This window comes from Macadamia integrifolia, chromosome 13, assembly GCF_013358625.1.
Source record: "Macadamia integrifolia cultivar HAES 741 chromosome 13, SCU_Mint_v3, whole genome shotgun sequence".
Classification (NCBI taxonomy): Eukaryota; Viridiplantae; Streptophyta; class Magnoliopsida; order Proteales; family Proteaceae; genus Macadamia; species Macadamia integrifolia.
In genome coordinates this window covers 10,989,063-11,005,890 of record NC_056569.1, presented here as the reverse complement: position 1 = coordinate 11,005,890, position 16,828 = coordinate 10,989,063, and the positions used below count along the sequence as shown (strand labels likewise).

The 16,828-nt window shown below is 37.2% G+C and overlaps 1 protein-coding gene across 2 annotated transcripts; it reads right to left on the bottom strand.

Moving 5' to 3' along the window:
• Positions 1 to 4,766: 4,766 nt before the first annotated feature.
• Positions 4,767 to 15,231, bottom strand: LOC122059661 (splicing factor 3B subunit 4). 2 transcript variants are annotated; one of them, XM_042622600.1, is made up of 4 exons: positions 15,043 to 15,231; positions 10,792 to 11,003; positions 10,443 to 10,611; positions 4,767 to 5,017 (listed from the first exon to the last, which is right to left on the bottom strand). In XM_042622600.1, the coding sequence occupies exons 1-4, from the start codon at positions 15,074 to 15,076 to the stop codon at positions 4,989 to 4,991; spliced, it is 444 nt and encodes a 147-aa protein (XP_042478534.1). In that variant the 5' UTR covers positions 15,077 to 15,231; the 3' UTR covers positions 4,767 to 4,988. The 2 variants fall into 2 exon arrangements, with proteins under 2 accessions (XP_042478534.1, XP_042478533.1); XM_042622599.1 differs by lacking the exon at positions 4,767 to 5,017 and adding an exon at positions 9,364 to 10,341 and having other exon boundaries at positions 15,043 to 15,229.
• Between the last annotated feature and the right edge of the window lie 1,597 nt (positions 15,232 to 16,828).

Below are 16,828 nucleotides of genomic sequence, written 5' to 3'. Positions count from 1 at the left end.
GACCTAACAAAAAAACCTTATGTATACATTGTATCACCTTTTGGGTATCAAACCTTCACCAGCCGTCTACATAAGGCTTCTTGGATCTTATGAAAAAAATAAAGCATAGAAGTGGCACACATAATGGTAGCACTACACCTAAAAATTCAATCATAAATTTTATATCTAGTAGGTGTATATATATATATATATATATAATTATATACCCCAAATATTAGTTCATTGTATCATTGATCTGGGCAGTTGAATGAGATCTGTCTCATGGTTTTGGTTTGAAAGCCAGATTAGATATTGATGAGTTTAGGTATCTGGTCCCCTTTTAATGCATATTTAACCATTGATTTGTTTATTAAAAAAAAAAAAAAAGATTTTGCACAAAAGGAAAATTCTAATCCAAAAGAGGTTTTTGGTTTTCTGACCACAATATATTTTCGATGGGGTCTAAATTTGGTGGGCAAATAGGATTTAGGGTTCTATTTACATGTCAAATTTTAGCTAATGGTACTACCCACAGGAAAGATAAGACTTTAGAAGTCAATTAAAAAGTCAAGCTCCTAGGAGCATGTATTTTTATATATTTTTTGGTATAATCAAGGAACATTGATTGAAACAAATAAACCATTGAGAATAGATAAGAAAATGCCAAACTAAAAGGGTATGTGATGGAATATGATTTTGTACCCTATCTTAAAATGCCACATCACCTTTTTCATGTGGTAAAACAAAGTGTGCCATGCAAGAAGGGAGAAGGAACCATTTAGGTAGCTAGTTCATCCAGTGGCCCTAGCTGGACTGGTTTTCAAAACTAGGCTTGTCATCCCTTATGTCAAAAGTGAGGATGGTTGTGAATAAGGGTGTCATATTGGAATTGGCATCGAAAATCAAAATCGAAACTAGACTGAATAAATTGAATTGAACCAAATTAAATATATTAGGTCTAAATTCAGTCATGTAACATAGATTTTAATTCAATTCAATTCGATTTCAGTTCTAGTTTAGGAATCATCGGTTTGGACTGATTTAGAACCAATCATGGTACTAATATATAGTACTAACAGTTTGGATATGCGACATTAGATAATATATTATAATTTACCTTAATAAAAAGGGATCACATTTATATGAACCGTGTACAGACCAAATCTGAACCAAACTGAGCTTATTCAGTTTGAGTACACTGTTTCAGAACCAAATATGATCTTGGATCAGTTTTAATGCACACTAGCATTTTCTTGGATCAGATCAAAACAGAATCAAATACCATTTACACCCTTAGTTATTAATGGATTACCATTCGCCACATATAATCAGGATAATGTTGCGGTCCTCTCTCTCTCTCTAAACACATATAGATATACCATACCTCCCCAGCATCCGACAACTGCAATCTTCTAATCTTTATAAATTATTTCAACGTATCTGCAATGGAACCCTTTTTTGTTCAACCACTGACATATTATAGATTCTATGTATGTGATTTACATTCATGGCATCCGGCCTCTACTGCCACATGGTCTTTGGTATTGGTGTCGTATCAAAAATTGATACGTATTGATACTAATATGATTCTAATATATATATATATATCAATTGATATGATAACAAATATATATTTATTTTTTGTAAGAAAAAAAAATGATTTCTCTAAACTGGAATCAGTCCGATATGAAATGATACGTCTAGTCCACATCAATCTCAATATTGATTGGAAAAAAATAGTTTTCTTAATTTATGCTATTTCAAATCAGAATATCTCTTTCAAAATCTTTTTTAATCCATGAATTTTCAGATCGAATAGCCGATTCTAGGGATATTGTGATAATTTCGAGTCGATATAAATCAAAATCGGCAGAAACCGATTCTTGTTTTTAAAACCCTGATATATTCTTGAGCCATAAATGTATAGAGATAAGCATCAAAGTTGATGGATTGTGTTGGTTATTACATCTGTAAGGATCCGACTGGACCTCTTCATGATCCGCTCCATTTCACATGCAATCACAAAGGACGAATCCTGAGGCCTGAGGGTGTCATCTGCAAAAGATACATGAGAACATGAGTCCCTGCAAAAAAAAAAAAAAAGCCCTAAAATCAGAATTGAAAAAGAGTCCTTAGATCCTAACGTGGCAAACATGGAGACAACATAGAAATGCTTTTGTGTCCTGCATGAGATGTGGATATATGTAGTGCAGCCACCATTAGTAACACTATGTCGGAGGTGGTGACCAAACCCTAATTCTTGCCTTTCATTTCCATTTTCCAATGTCCCCTTCCCTTATTTTAATCCCCCAATGTGACAATGAGACCAACCAACATATAACATATTTTTTTAACTTGTGCAAATTATTGAAGCCGCAGAAGGTAATTCAATTCCTTTGAAATTTTTTTTCTTTCTCCTAATGTATTCATGTGGGTCCCAAGATTCATCACACGTGGCACTAAATAGATAGATAATGATGGACCACGTCTCCCAAATACAGCTCACTCTACCCTTCCCAATTATTAGTGGAGCCATCTAGGCGAATAATATGATGACGTAGTGGCATACCTTCCCTTGATTGGCCTAATAAAGAAAAAGAGCTATGTGGGCCCATATGTGCCTTTTTGTGACAAAATTGTAAGTGGGTTTACAAAGTAACTACATATAGGGTGTGGTGGTGTGTGTTTCCAATACATCTTCTCCCTCTCCCTCTCCCTCTCCCTCTCCCCTTGACCCTTTGGTTGCATCTCTCACAACATGAAGACCTCCACACTCCTCCGGACCCTATCTTCAATTCGTTTTCCGGTGAGATTGTCGCCGACTCCGGTGGCTCCTTTGCCACTCCGGAGCTCATTCAATCAATGGCTCTCATCGGAGCTCAAAGCCTTGCGGTGTGGTAGCGAAAAACCCAATTCCTATTTCAGTGCCAATTGGGTTCTAAATGCATTAGATGTTGCTTTGTCCACTCAAACAATGACGATCAAATCTCTCACTAATGTTGTTTGTAGAGAAGAAGATCGGAAAATAATCGAAGATTACATTGAAGACATCGTCGAATTACTTGATGCCTGCAATCGATTGCGAGAAAGGATGGAGACTCTCAAGAACTATATTGAGTCCTTGAGAGTAGTCTTACATTGCTTTGAAAGAAGACCATCATTAGAATTAAATGAGTCAGTACTAGCACGCCCCCGAGTTGTACTTGACTCATGTGAGTCTATGGAGAAGAGATGTGCCGAGTTAGAGAAATGTAGCTCTAGCCTAAGGAAGTTAGGTGAGAAGCTACCCTTTATGGTTGGATCAAACACAAGTGAGACTGAATTGCATGAGGTTCTAAGAGGGTCCAAGGCAATTGCACTTTTTGCTTGTGGAATACTTGGAACCGCTCTATCGTTCAAGTCGAAGCGTGGATTGCCGGTGGTACAGACTCAGGAGACATCACCATGGTCTACTTCCTTGCATGAATTACACAAGGAAGTAAAGGAGGACATGGAGAAAAGGAGAAAATCTGGAGATGCAGTTTTAATCGAGTTGAGAAAAACAGTTGTCGCAGCTCGGAATTTGAGAGACCTAATGAAGAACAAGAAGCAACAACAGAGTGAATTGAGAGAAAATGTTGAGGTATTGGATAGAAGTTGTGGTGAATTAGAGGAAGGGATCAAGCCATTGGAAGGAAGAATAAATGATCTCTATGGATACTTGATTTCTATTAGAGTGACTTTATTGGGTAGTCTCTCCCAGTTATAGATAGTTTAAGAGCAACATTGAAGAGAGACTGTAAAAAAAAAATTATTCTTCAATTTTTGATGAGAAATATTGTATAGATTTTAGGCTCACTAAATTAATTGTCTTCTTATCTTGATGAATATATGTTTTAACTGAGACCTGCATTTCAATTACTTAAATGACAATTGAACTTTGTCCAATCAAAACTGAATAAATAAGTTAACAGTGCCTAATATTTTCTTTTGCATGAGACTCATCTCGTAGATCAAGTGTTATCATCTTCCTCAAGTATATCTAGTCAACACCCCATGGTGCTTGAATTCCGAGTCTTCGACTGCATGGATGTCTAGACAATAGTCTAAATTGGCCACGAGTACTTGTACTAGGGGTGTCAAAAGTTGGCCCAAACCAGTAGGCCCGTTCTGAACCAACTAGTTGGAACCCAAGACTAACCCGGCGTTATTAATAATTTGGTGTTTTTAATGCAAGGTAATGACCTGACGGTCATCCAGTTAGTACTGATCGAATATTGTGACCAATTGTTTATACCCAAAGAGCCCAGTTAAGTTCATTAATGGCATTTTTAAGTTGTCCCCCAATAACAAAAAAGGCATGTTTAAGGATTGTCAACAGCTCAGTTAGTTAATTAGTCCACTTAAATCCTGATTATGGTTAAATTACTTTTGAGTTCAATTATGGACTCACAACAGACCGATCAAATAAAAACATATTCATGCCTTGACCTACGAGGGTCGCGCTCGATTACCTTGATGGATAAAAAGGGTGCAGAGCCTTAAATTTGTTAGGACCAAGTAGGCCCAATCAAAACCAACCAGTTGGCAACCCTAACTTGTACATAAGAAGATGACGTGTCTATATTCGACACTCAAATTCATTCATATACGCTCTGTATTGGCAGATTCTTTTGTATTTTTGGCCATCGATTTCTTTTACAAAAGTTTCGTTTTAGAGGATTTTAAAGCTTTACTTAATGATGTAAGAACCTCATTCTAAAGTTGAATCCGACTCCAAGAACAAGTGGAACAATCCAAAGTCTCAGTTCTTCATATTTTTTCAAGTGCTATTAGACCCCGGAGGTGATCAGTTTTTACATTAAATATACAATTCATTATTTATTTATTTATGGTAAAGTATACAATTCATTATTGCTTGAATGGATTACAATTCCAGGTGATTGGCAAAACCCATCTCACAATCTGGATTAGATATGTTGGAAACCACTTCAGTGAAACTGATCACAGAGGAACTGGTGGGCTCTTCTTTATGGTGTACTTGTACATGGAATAACATCTACAACACAATAAATAAATAAATAAAATATGAGAGAGAGAGAGTGTTTGTTGAAATCTGATTTATAAAAAACCTAAACAAGGACAAGCAAGATGAATTCAGTTGAAATGCCCAAGTTGATGGACAAAAAAATTGGGACAATATGTTGACATAGAAGTAGAAATCTTACATGCAGGAGACCTTTTGAAACTATAATGTTGAGGGATTTGGAAAAGTGTGACATATTGGAAAATACAAGACCCTAAAAGTTATTTATCAAATTGGAGAAACTTTTTCACTAGTCCAACTTGAAGAAAGAATCTCTTCTGATTTGCGTTATCTGCTTTTGTTAGGATGTTTTGCTTCTTCTTTGAATCACGTAACGGCAAGACGGATCCTATCGTTATTTGGTTGACTGGGGTCCAAGGCGTAACAGTGAGTTGCCATTTTTTTTTTTAATATAAAAATCGTCCGTTTTTCCAGTCTGAGAAAGAGATTGAGCTGTCGGATTAACTTCAACAATGAGTTGGGGTGTCTAGGTGCTTCAACAAGAGGTTGACTATTTCCAATCGTCCACAATGATACCCCGGTTTTAAAGGATCGTCTTGATATTCCGTATTAGTAAAGTATAATTTTGCGGTTGAATATAATATATTAAAGCTGATATCATCACTTAACAAGGTTTTTTAACGGAAGGGATGGGATGCAACTGATAAAATCTTTAAACCACAGGTGGAGTGGTATTTTTTAAAATACGTGGAACGAAAGTGATATTAAGACAAAATACAAAAGAGAGAGGAGTGTAATTTCCTCTCTAAACTCTAAAGCCTCTCTCTACACAAAATCCATCTCATCTTGCCGAAACCCCCCCCCCCCTTCCCCCTTGTAGGGTCAGGCTAAGGGTAAGGTCATTAACCTACATCCTTTGCAATCTTTAATTTTGTTTGTTGAATTAGGTGAACTTTCAAACAGTCATTTATTTTTAGGAAAATTACGTTCCCCTCCCCTATAGTTTGTCAAAATTACATGTGAATCTAAGGGTTTGAACGAATTACGTCCCCCTCTCCTACACTTTCTAAGATTTTTACAATTAGGTCCAATCCATCAATCTCCACCAAATTTGGATTGTTAGTTGATGACATCAATTAATATGATGACATATAATACCCAAAATGCCCTTTTTAGCACTACGGTGTATTATCTACCTGACAATGCATACACCTCCTTCCCAACACAGCACCCATCGTCTTCTCCAGTGACTGACTCTTAATGGACCCCAACTGCATCACCCTCCCGCCTTGTCCTCTCTTATTACTAGTAATCACTCATCTAGGAAGTCCCTCAAAGCAGCGAAACCAACCAAAGCCATGGCTACCTATGACAACTTTCAAGAGATATTCGAGAAACCATCACCTGAAAATCCAACGCTAATCGAGGCGTTAACGCTGATTCTTCTCCTTCTTCATCTCCTCACTCACCCTTTTCCTTTCAATCCCTCTTGATTGAAGACAAAAATAGACAATGTCAATGAGAATGAGAAGGGCATCTATTGCCATCATCGTAATCCTCGACTTGGTCTTCTTCTTCTTCGTCATCTTGTCGTCGGGCACTATAGACCACCACAATCGGTACGAAGGCTTCTCCAACAAGAGTTTGGAAAGTCTGCAACTCTGTACCAAAGGTCTTGGATCTTAGAGCATGAACGATGTCACAGATCGACTCTACTTCCACCATCGCCAGAATTCATCATCATCATCGTCAGGCACCGTAGACCACCACAACCAGTACAAAGGCTTCTCCAGCAAGAGTTTGGAAAGCCTACAACTCTGTATTGAAGGTCTCCGATCTGAGAGCACCAACGATGTCAAGAATCGACTCTACTTCCACTATCGCCAGAATTCATTGCCGATGATAGTAATACCAAGGCGACTGTTGGGGGGAGAATGACATGTTGAAGTTTGATTAAAGCTCCTGTGTTAAAGCTCTCTCTCTCTCTCTCATAAAACTCTTTCCTCTTTCTCCTCTTCCATCATTTGGCTTTCTGGTTTATATCATGAATCCACTCTCATTTGTTTGTCTGTTATGTACTGAATAAGTTCAATTTTACTGTAGAGAAGTCCCCGCCAAAAAATCAGCCGATACCATTAGAGGGCACCCATAAGCTCTGGCCATGGAGAGAGAGAGAGAGAGAGAGAGAGAGAGAGAGAGAGAGAGAGAAAAGATGGGACAAATCACTTATTTTTTTTTATCTTATTAAGTTGATTTTTTATTAAAGGGTAATATGATCTTTTCGTATTTAAAATTAACAGTATACTACTGTTAGGAGAGGGAGACGTAATTCGCTCAAACCCTTGGATCCACATATAATTTCGACAAACTACAGAGGAGGGAGGCATAATTTTCCCTTTATTTATTTATTTTTGGTTTAACTTTTAACCCATTGGCCTCGGTCAAGCCATAATCACTCATGCATGATTGAGGAACGATTGGTCTGCAAAGCCCTCGACTTAAGGGGGTGTGTGTCAAAACCAAACTGAACTTTTTATTGAAACTGAATTGAACATTTAAAATGAAGGGAACAAATGTTTTAAACCGTATGCTAAACTGTTTAAAGCCAATTATACAAGCATGGAGTGAATGAGAGAATTATACAAGCATGGAGTGAATGAGAGAATATATATATATATATATATATATGTATAATATAGGGCAAGAGAATGCTACCTGATCGCAAAAATGCACACCAACACTCACAGTTAATGGGAGGATACATGCAAGCATTTTCAGAGCGGGACAACATGGTCTTTTCACACCCGTTGTATCTTGACATAGACACGCGATTAAGTAAAAGCATGTAGGCAATAGAGATTATATAATATATGTTATATCATATCGGTGGTTGTACCTCTACCAGTGGATAGGGTTCGCTTGCCCATAATATAAATAAGCCAAGTTTTCTTTTATGGGGACGGGGAGTGTGGCCCATGTGCCTAGACACCATTGGCCTTCATGCAAGCATGGAACTGCACTCCCCACAGGAAATAATAAATAAATAATTTATATGCTACACAAATAAATAAGTTGGATGAGAGAGTATATAATATGGAAGGAAAAGGCTGGGGTATTATAGCTGTATATCCTCTCCTACTCCCCTTGTAAAAAGTCCATAATACCCCTCCCATCTTAGCCCTCCTATTGGTTGAACCACTAGCTCTACGAAAGCAAGCTTCCTATCTAACCTCCTCTCTACTATAAATTACATAATTTATAATAAACATACACAACTCGAGACTTCAAAACCCTTAATCGTCTCATCATCTTCTTCAAGTCTCCGCCCTGATACGTACATGGGGGTGAGGATTTGGTTTTGGAAATTCTTTGGAGGGGCCGGAGATTGAGGAAAATGCAAAGGCAAGGAGTGAGTGGTGGAAGGGAGCTAAGTTAGCTAACGAAGCTGGAGAAGAGGGAGATAAAAAATCCCAAGGAGATCGGAATAGAGAGGTGATGCTGACAAGGAAGCTGACGTCTAATAGCACTCACTCCAGAAATATTATTTGCAGAACCAAAGAGACAAGACACGAGGACCATCACCCAAAACTATAGGGAGTTTGATGCAGCAAGTGCAACTCCATGGCCACCAATTGGAGGATTATTTTAGTCCCACATTTGCCGGCTTATGTGATCATTGAACTTACGACCTGGGAAGGGCTTCTCCACCCTGAAACTGTGACTTTCCACAATAGAAATACAAGAAAACACTGAACGAACTGAGTCGACTCTAACCTTGCAACCTTCAACCTTGTTTAGTTGGGTAATTACAGTAAAAATCAGCAACAGCAAATGATTAAAAAGAGGGGAGAAAAAAAAATCTGGTCAGTAAAAATCTGAAACAACAAAGGATTAAAAAAATCAGGAAAGAATTAAAAAATCTGGTTGGACTAAGCAGACCCAAAATAATCACAAATGGGTTGCATCGAAACCAAATAAATACATATTAAACCCGAGCCATAAGTCAAGCCAGTCTCTTTTTACGGATACCAGTTAAGGATAGGAGTATTAGCTATCCAAAAGCCCAGCCAATGGGTCATTAGCAGGGTTTCAAGAATCGCCTGATTCGGAATGGAATCAGGGTAAAAAATCCCAGTTCTTGACGACATACGGTTGATACCTTCAGAAAAAAAAAACACTAGAATTGTTGGAATATTTCTCCGATCTGCCAATTCTAGGGCTTTCGTGGACTGATTCAAGCCAATTCTATGTTTTAAGATCCTCTTTATCAGGCACATCCGGTCCATGGTTAGAGTAGTTCTATCCCAACTGAAGCAGACAATTTTTAATCACTGGATAAACCATGTATAACTATCGTATGCCACAATGAACAACAGCCAACATGTATACAGTAGATGTGCCATTAAACAACCCGTGCACCAAAATGTCAAAGATACAAGGAACAAACACAATTCTCCTTCTATTGTTATAGGATTCACTGTGTGCTTGCACTGCCTAAGCTTATACAGAAAAACATGCTCCAAGGAGTAGTTCCCCCACCCCACAACAAATAATAATGATAATAACTTAAAAAAAAAAAAACTAGCAATGAACTGAACTCATACTTAAGCTTACAAGTTCTGTAACACTACTAATATCTTCTATCCACAATGATGGAAAAGTCTAATTAGAACTGAAGTCCAAAAAGTCCTACTCAAATGAAACAAACAAATCTAAACATTATAACCTCCTGATCAGAATAAGAAAATACACTAAGTATAGGGATTAGTTTGTTACCTGACTGGCTCTTACTAATTGTAATCACTACAGCAAGATGTTTCAATATTGAAAACAAAACTACCTTTTCACATCAAATGCACTTGGCAAGGAAAGTGTAAAGCCACCAAAGATCCAAGCAATGGAATGGGTACTACCCCCGAAACCCCAAGGAGAATAACTAGCCAACCACTTTTCTGCACAACATTACTGTCAATCGCTAACCTTCAACAACTGCACACTAGCCACACAACTGAGGTGATACCTACTCTAAGCACTAGCCAACAACTTAACCGCTCAGACATCTATTGCCAACCTTTGACATTTTCACATCAGTGGCACTACAACTGAGTAGGGGCGATACCAATCTACTCTCCGCACTAGATGTGAAAGCCAACATTATCAGTGTCAGCAATGTCATTTCGGAAGGTAAGCGATTGGTTTTCTGGAATCATACGGCGTTCGTCCTGAACTATAGGAGCCAATACTACTCAAAGTCGACCCGAATACCCTCCGACTGTAATCATAGTTGTTGCTGTAGATATTTGATCTATATATGTTATATCCAGGGGGAGGAGGCTCTGTATAGAAGAAAGGAAAAAAAAAATTTGTTGAACAATAAGAAGAGAAAAGAACCATGGTGTTTCTTAGCTAAAGTAGGGAGCATGAAAGAACATATCACCTTGTGCATAATTTGGTGGGGTACTGCAAGATGAGGATAACTTCAATGGATGCTGGAAAGATTCGGTACCATTAGGTTGTCCAGGGTGAAATCTTGGCTTAGGAACTGAGATTGATGGAGGCGTGAATGGCGAAGACAAGTTCTGCGAGGACTTATCTTGCCCGGAAATCTGTTTCATAGCCATGTTAATTTTTATAGAATGTGAAACCCAAAAAGAATACAGAAGCCTAAGAAACCATTTCTTCACTAACCAAGGGATACACCTTAGTTTGAAATCACCCTTTTCGCCAAGTTGCAAGAAAAAGAGAAGTACAAAAGAATTTATAAATTTGAAGCAACAAGCACGCACCGCAAATTTCAATGTCCTGTTGTAGAGAGTGACAAGACCAGAGAAAAGCCGGACAGCATAATCTGCTACCTCCTCAGTTTCGTATTCTGCAAATGCATAGCCTTTGGGTCGATTGGTTTCCTTGTCTCGAGGTATGTACAAATCAACTACCCGCCCCGCTTGAATGAGGATCTCATACAAGACCCTATCAGAAACCCTCTCATCCAAGCTACCTATTAAAGATTCCAAGTCAATTAAGCCAAATAGATGTCTATAGTAAATGAATGTCAATAAACCAAAACTACATAAATACGGTAGGAACAAAATAAGTTTTTTAGAACAAAAGGGGCGAGGGAGAGAGAAGCAATTAGAGAATATTAAAACACAGATGATGAGCATAAACTAGGGACTAGCTCATACAGCAGCTGTATGTTACCAAACTCAGTATTTTGAGAGCACAGCAACAGCCACAAATACTAGGTTTTCAACCTCAGTCAATATGAATAATAAGCCCTTTACATCATTGAATGATAGATAAAGCAAGGTCATCTAGAAGTTGACATCCACATTACTATCACCTAAGTGCAGCTGCATGCCAGCACCAGTATCAAACCAAGGACTGATACTCACATAAACACACCACCATAGAAGAAAAGACTGGGTTATGGACACATGGCATTTGGAATAACTTATCAAAAGTGGCTCTGAGAGGTTTTTTTTTTTTTAATCCTTTGAGAGAGTTTAATCAAACTTTCTTCAGTTCTTTGCTCTTTCAGCATAATTCTTTATTCTCTCTAAAATTAAGAGGGTGTTTCCTGCACCATGTGTGGGAACAGAAATTTTTTGTCATGTTTGAAGTGTGGTGAGGCTCAAACTCTATGAACATGTTTACGTCATTAACTAATCAACTCAACTCAGCCTTATCCCATCTAGATGGGGTCGGCTACATGGATCCTATTTCTCCCATCAGTTCTATTCAAATCCATACAAGATCCCGGTCCTACTTCCTAAATCTATAAATGCCTTTTCTCACCACTTCTTCTATGGTTACTTTAGCTCTACCTCTAACCCTTTTAGCTCCTTCGATTTGAAATGTATATCTTCCCCGCACTGGAGCATTCAAAAGCCTCCATTGCTCTAATTTATTCATTCTTTATTTTATCCTTTCTAGGTTTACCACTCAGCCACCGCAACATCTTCATTTCACCCACATTAAACATTAAGTTTGTTTAAATGGTTTTTCTTTACTGCCCAAGATTCAGCCCCATATGCCATTGCTGGTCGTACAACTTTTCTATAAAATTTCCCTTTGAGTTTTAAAGGGATACGTCAATCACACAACACTCAGATGGACTCATCCATTTCATCCATCATCTTCTAATTCTTTGTATAATATCCTCCTCTATTTCTCCTTTATTCATGATTGAACTTAGGTACCTAAAGTTTGCACACGAAAAAAAAAAAAGAACTTAGGTACCTAAAGTCAACACTTTGTGCTAACTCTCTACCATCAATTTTCACCACTTCACTCTTAGTCTTATTGTTACTAAAGTTATACATCACATTCTCCGTTTTTATTTGACTTACCTTAAAAAACTTTTTGATAATAATGTGATCTCCATAAATCCAACTTTGCATTTATCCTAGCATCAATTTCATTCACTAAAATAATAGCATCTACAAAAAGCATACACCAAGGGATCTGATCATGAATGTTTAGCCAATTCATCCATGATTTAGTGCAAACAACTACAGGCTTATATTACACTGGCCAACTAATCATTGGTTAAATTTCAAACCTAAAACACTAATTAGGTCACTATGGGACCACTCGAAGAGACAAAATCTTGAGAAAATGGTTCAGTGCAATTATGTAATTTCCAGACAGTTCAGGACCCTTTTGGAAAAGGCAAACAGAATCTGGGTTCATATGGTAATTAAATTTGACAGAAAAGACCAATCTTGAACATACAAAGAGAAGTGGGAGATAAAATATAAATAGTTTATGAAATGAGGGTTTTGAGTACTTAATGACAACCTGTTTTGATACCACTTAATGGCATCTAACCCAAAAGCCCGAGCTTCAAGGTGGAGAGGCCCTTCCAATGTCATAAGCCAAACTGCCGTACACTACCCGACCGATGTTGGACTAAACTCCCCTCCCATTCCTGGCCATGGAGGGCACTTACTACATCAAAATACAATCAACCTCAATTTCAGCATAAGATCTGGTAATAGATGACAGAATATTATACTCTAATTCTGCAAAATAGGTGGCAGAACATTATAAAATAACTCAGCAAGTTGAATCTGGTAGTGGGAACAAAACCAGATTTGAAACTCGATTTGGAACTCTCTACTCAAGACAGTTTTTGGGCCACAGATTCTGCATTCTGAGTAGAGCCCTAGGGTGGAAAAACAAGCCCCCAAATCTTAATCTAATCCATGTGGACTCAACGGAGTTCTCACGATTTTTCATCAACCCAGTAGTACCACCAACAGCAAGGGGAGGGAAAGAACAATAGCAGAATGGAAGAAGAACAAGGAACACAATAAGAACAAAGGAGAACGAATTGGAACAGCCCTCACCTAAGGTAAGAAGAGATCAGAGAAGATGAAGAAGGACCAGAAGCGCTTGGCCAACTCTGGTAAACTGGCCACGGAATACACACAAAACACAGCAGCACACTCGCAAAAAAAAACTTAGTATTTCTATTTCAAAGCTGAACAATGGAGAGGTGCTTACATGCATTTAGACAATTCAAAGATAAAATTTGACTCTGCAAGGGATTCCCCATCAAATTCTGAAACTGGAACTGATGCAGAACAGAGGTACCATCACAAGTACCATCTTAGGAACCTGGCCAAACCCAAACAAGGGCCTGTGGTTCCTCTTTGAACCAGTTTCTGGTTCAGACCAAGCCTTGTAGCTTGGGTGTTTTGCAGGTTCACTCAAAACCAGAATCACGGTGGTTTACTGGAGCCCCAAATTTTTTTCTTTCCCTTATTTAATATGAGGTAGTTGGGTTAGATTAGGATTTACAAGTCCTTCCCTATTTTATTTCCTCATCTCAAAGTTTCCTATTTGAATTAGAACACTCCAAATAGTCCATGATTAGGAGGAGTTTAATTTTATTTACTTTCCTTTTTGAAGTTTGTGATGGGTTCTAGAAGCCTAAGATTACTAGGTTCATAAATCCAATGAAACCATAAATGCAATAACAGGTTTAGAAACCATATTATAAGAAAAAATTGACAAGTAAGAATCAGGAATTCAGACGGGTTTAAAATTCTGATAGAAGGTCAAAGTATGGCCAAAACTAACTTTCCTCAAAATATGAGTCTAATCCAATGATCTGCTCTGGAGTTATAGGGTATCCTACCAGGAATAGCATTCTTTATAACATGATTTCAGAAGTAAGCATCAATGGCAGATATAATGGAGTTCAAACCAACAGATTTCAGTAATAATGTAAGTTAGGGTAATCTCTTTCGTTGCCTTGTGAGTAATTATGAGAAGACCTGGCAGTCCATACTCAACATAGCCAAGCTTTTGCTTATAACAGCTCGGTTAACCACACTCTGGGCTTCAACACCATAGGCCCTTTGAGTCCTCGGCCTCTTAACAGCCCTTCGAAATCAGCCCATTTATACAAGCAACGGAATAAAATGAATTGTACCCCCAACAGTATCACTATGACTAGAACAGTCTGCAATGCATAAGACAATTTCAACAGTCTTGCTGCATCAATTCAGAGAATCAGAAGTGTGTCCAATACTCCAATCTGCCTAACATTATACGGCCATGCAGAAAGCACAAGATCTCCTACTGATTCAACTTCATACAGAACATCAAAGATATCATTCAAGGAGAAAGGAGATTTTCATGATGGTAGAAGAACAACAGTTTCTAACCTCCAATAAAGAAAATTGTTATTAATCTCCATATTTTTCAGAGTCCAAACCTATATATGAGAAAATAGTTAACTAAAAGACCAAGAAATCTTGATGCCGAGACCTAAGTGTTAAAACAATCAAAATCCAAGTTAAGAAAGATACTGAAACAAATCGAACTAGAAAACCCTAGGGTTGCCTTCGATATCAATAGAACGTAAATTAGATCCAATTATTTTCAGTTATAGTATAAATATTTCAACATTACGGAAGAGAGAAAGAAGAACAATGGAAGCAACAAGAGTTCAATGAGATTTAAGACAGAAGAAAGATCAAACAGAGAAAAATCAAATCAAGCTCAGGCATAAACAAACTAACCAATATATAACGTACAACCAGGATTTCCTGGCATGATTCCTGAATTCGAACAAAAAGGACGACGAGGATATTCTGAGAAACCAAGAAAAATCCAGAACGAAGTGGTCGCCTCTCCCGTCGATGAAGAAGAGCTTTGAATCTAAATTTCTTTATCGGGAGAAGATTGGAAAGAGCACGCCTCTTGTTCTTATATTTCTTCCACTGACTTTATTAATGGATATTTTCGAATTCCCATGTCAATTTCTTACCAGCAACCACCACGTGTCTATTTTTGATAACATCATATCCAGTCATGGATTTAGTCACCGGTATCGTTCCGATACGACACGAATCTGTATCGATAAGGATGTATCAAGTATCAGAAATCGTCCGGTTTTCCCGGTCGATCATGGTATTGGCTGGAATCGGTTTTTTTTTTTTTTTTTTTTTTTTAATATATGTCAGAAATTCTGGTCCTCCGGGTCGATCATGTTGGGTGTGAATGGTTTTTTTTTTTTTTTTTTTTTTCTTTTTTTTTTTTTTTTTTTTTTTTTTTTAATTGTAAGAAATTCAGAATCGTAAAAATAGTAAAATAATAAAATTTTGCAAAAAATGGATGAGTTTATGAGAACATATTTTTTCCTTTTTTCGATACGAAGGGAACAATTCTTCTGGTGAATTGTCTAAGGTTATAGGGATCGGAATTAGAATTGGTGTTCATATCATCCTCAGCCCTGGAGTTACACTTTCATTGTATTCAAGATCTCGCAATGTCAATTTATTCCACCAAGAGGGGTTCGAACTAGCTACTTCTAGTTTGAAAGACTAAGACTCTAACTAAGCAATTTCTTGATGAGATGCTTTATCAATGTCTATTAATACTAAAAGGAAATCAGGTCGAAATACTTGATATGTAAAAAAACAAAATGCGTCAATAAATTTGGTCTGTATCAATGTCATATTGGTATTGCACTTTGATTATACAATACATTGATACGATATGGATACAGTCTAGTCTCCTTGATATGTCTGAATTGCATTTACATGCTCCATATGATGTATTTATATATCTACAATTAAAAAGCCAGTCAAGGGCAAAACAATTGAAACAACAAAAAGAGAGAGAGAGAGAGAGAGAGAGAGAGAGAGAGAGAAAACATCATCTAGTATTGAGAGGGGCATACCAAGACATAAGGGTATATGATTCAATCTCAAATTTGACATGTCACTCTATTCATACCATTTCCGACATATCCAATGGTCAAAATTGACACATCACATTTTCCTATAGAACAACTAATAAACTTGTTTGGTAAGGCTTTTATAATACAAAAAAAAAAAAAAAAAAATCCAACATTATGTTGTGAAAAATGAATAATAATCACAGGAAAAATCATTCTCATAAAGAAAAAAAAAAAAAAAAAAAGGTTAATAAGGGTCTATGGTGGTTATAGCCAACTCTAGGGAATGAATCCCGCCTTCATCTTAGGGGAGGAGATTTAGGTAAGAGTGTCAATTGGTTCGATTCTAGTTTTTCAGTTCAATCCAAGATAAATATGTACAAATCAAAATCAAACTGAAGCTAAATAATTTTCATAGCCTACAATGTCAAATCTTGTATCTTTCATCCCTTTGTTACACAACACAACAAATAAATCCACAATAGATAATTTAAGATAACTCAACAAAGACATTTGATTTTAAGCCTTTAGGGTTTAGATTCGGTTTATGAAGGTTAAACTTTGCTTAGTTCAATCAGACAATTTTCAATTTATAATTAGAACTAAATCAAATATTTGGTTCAATT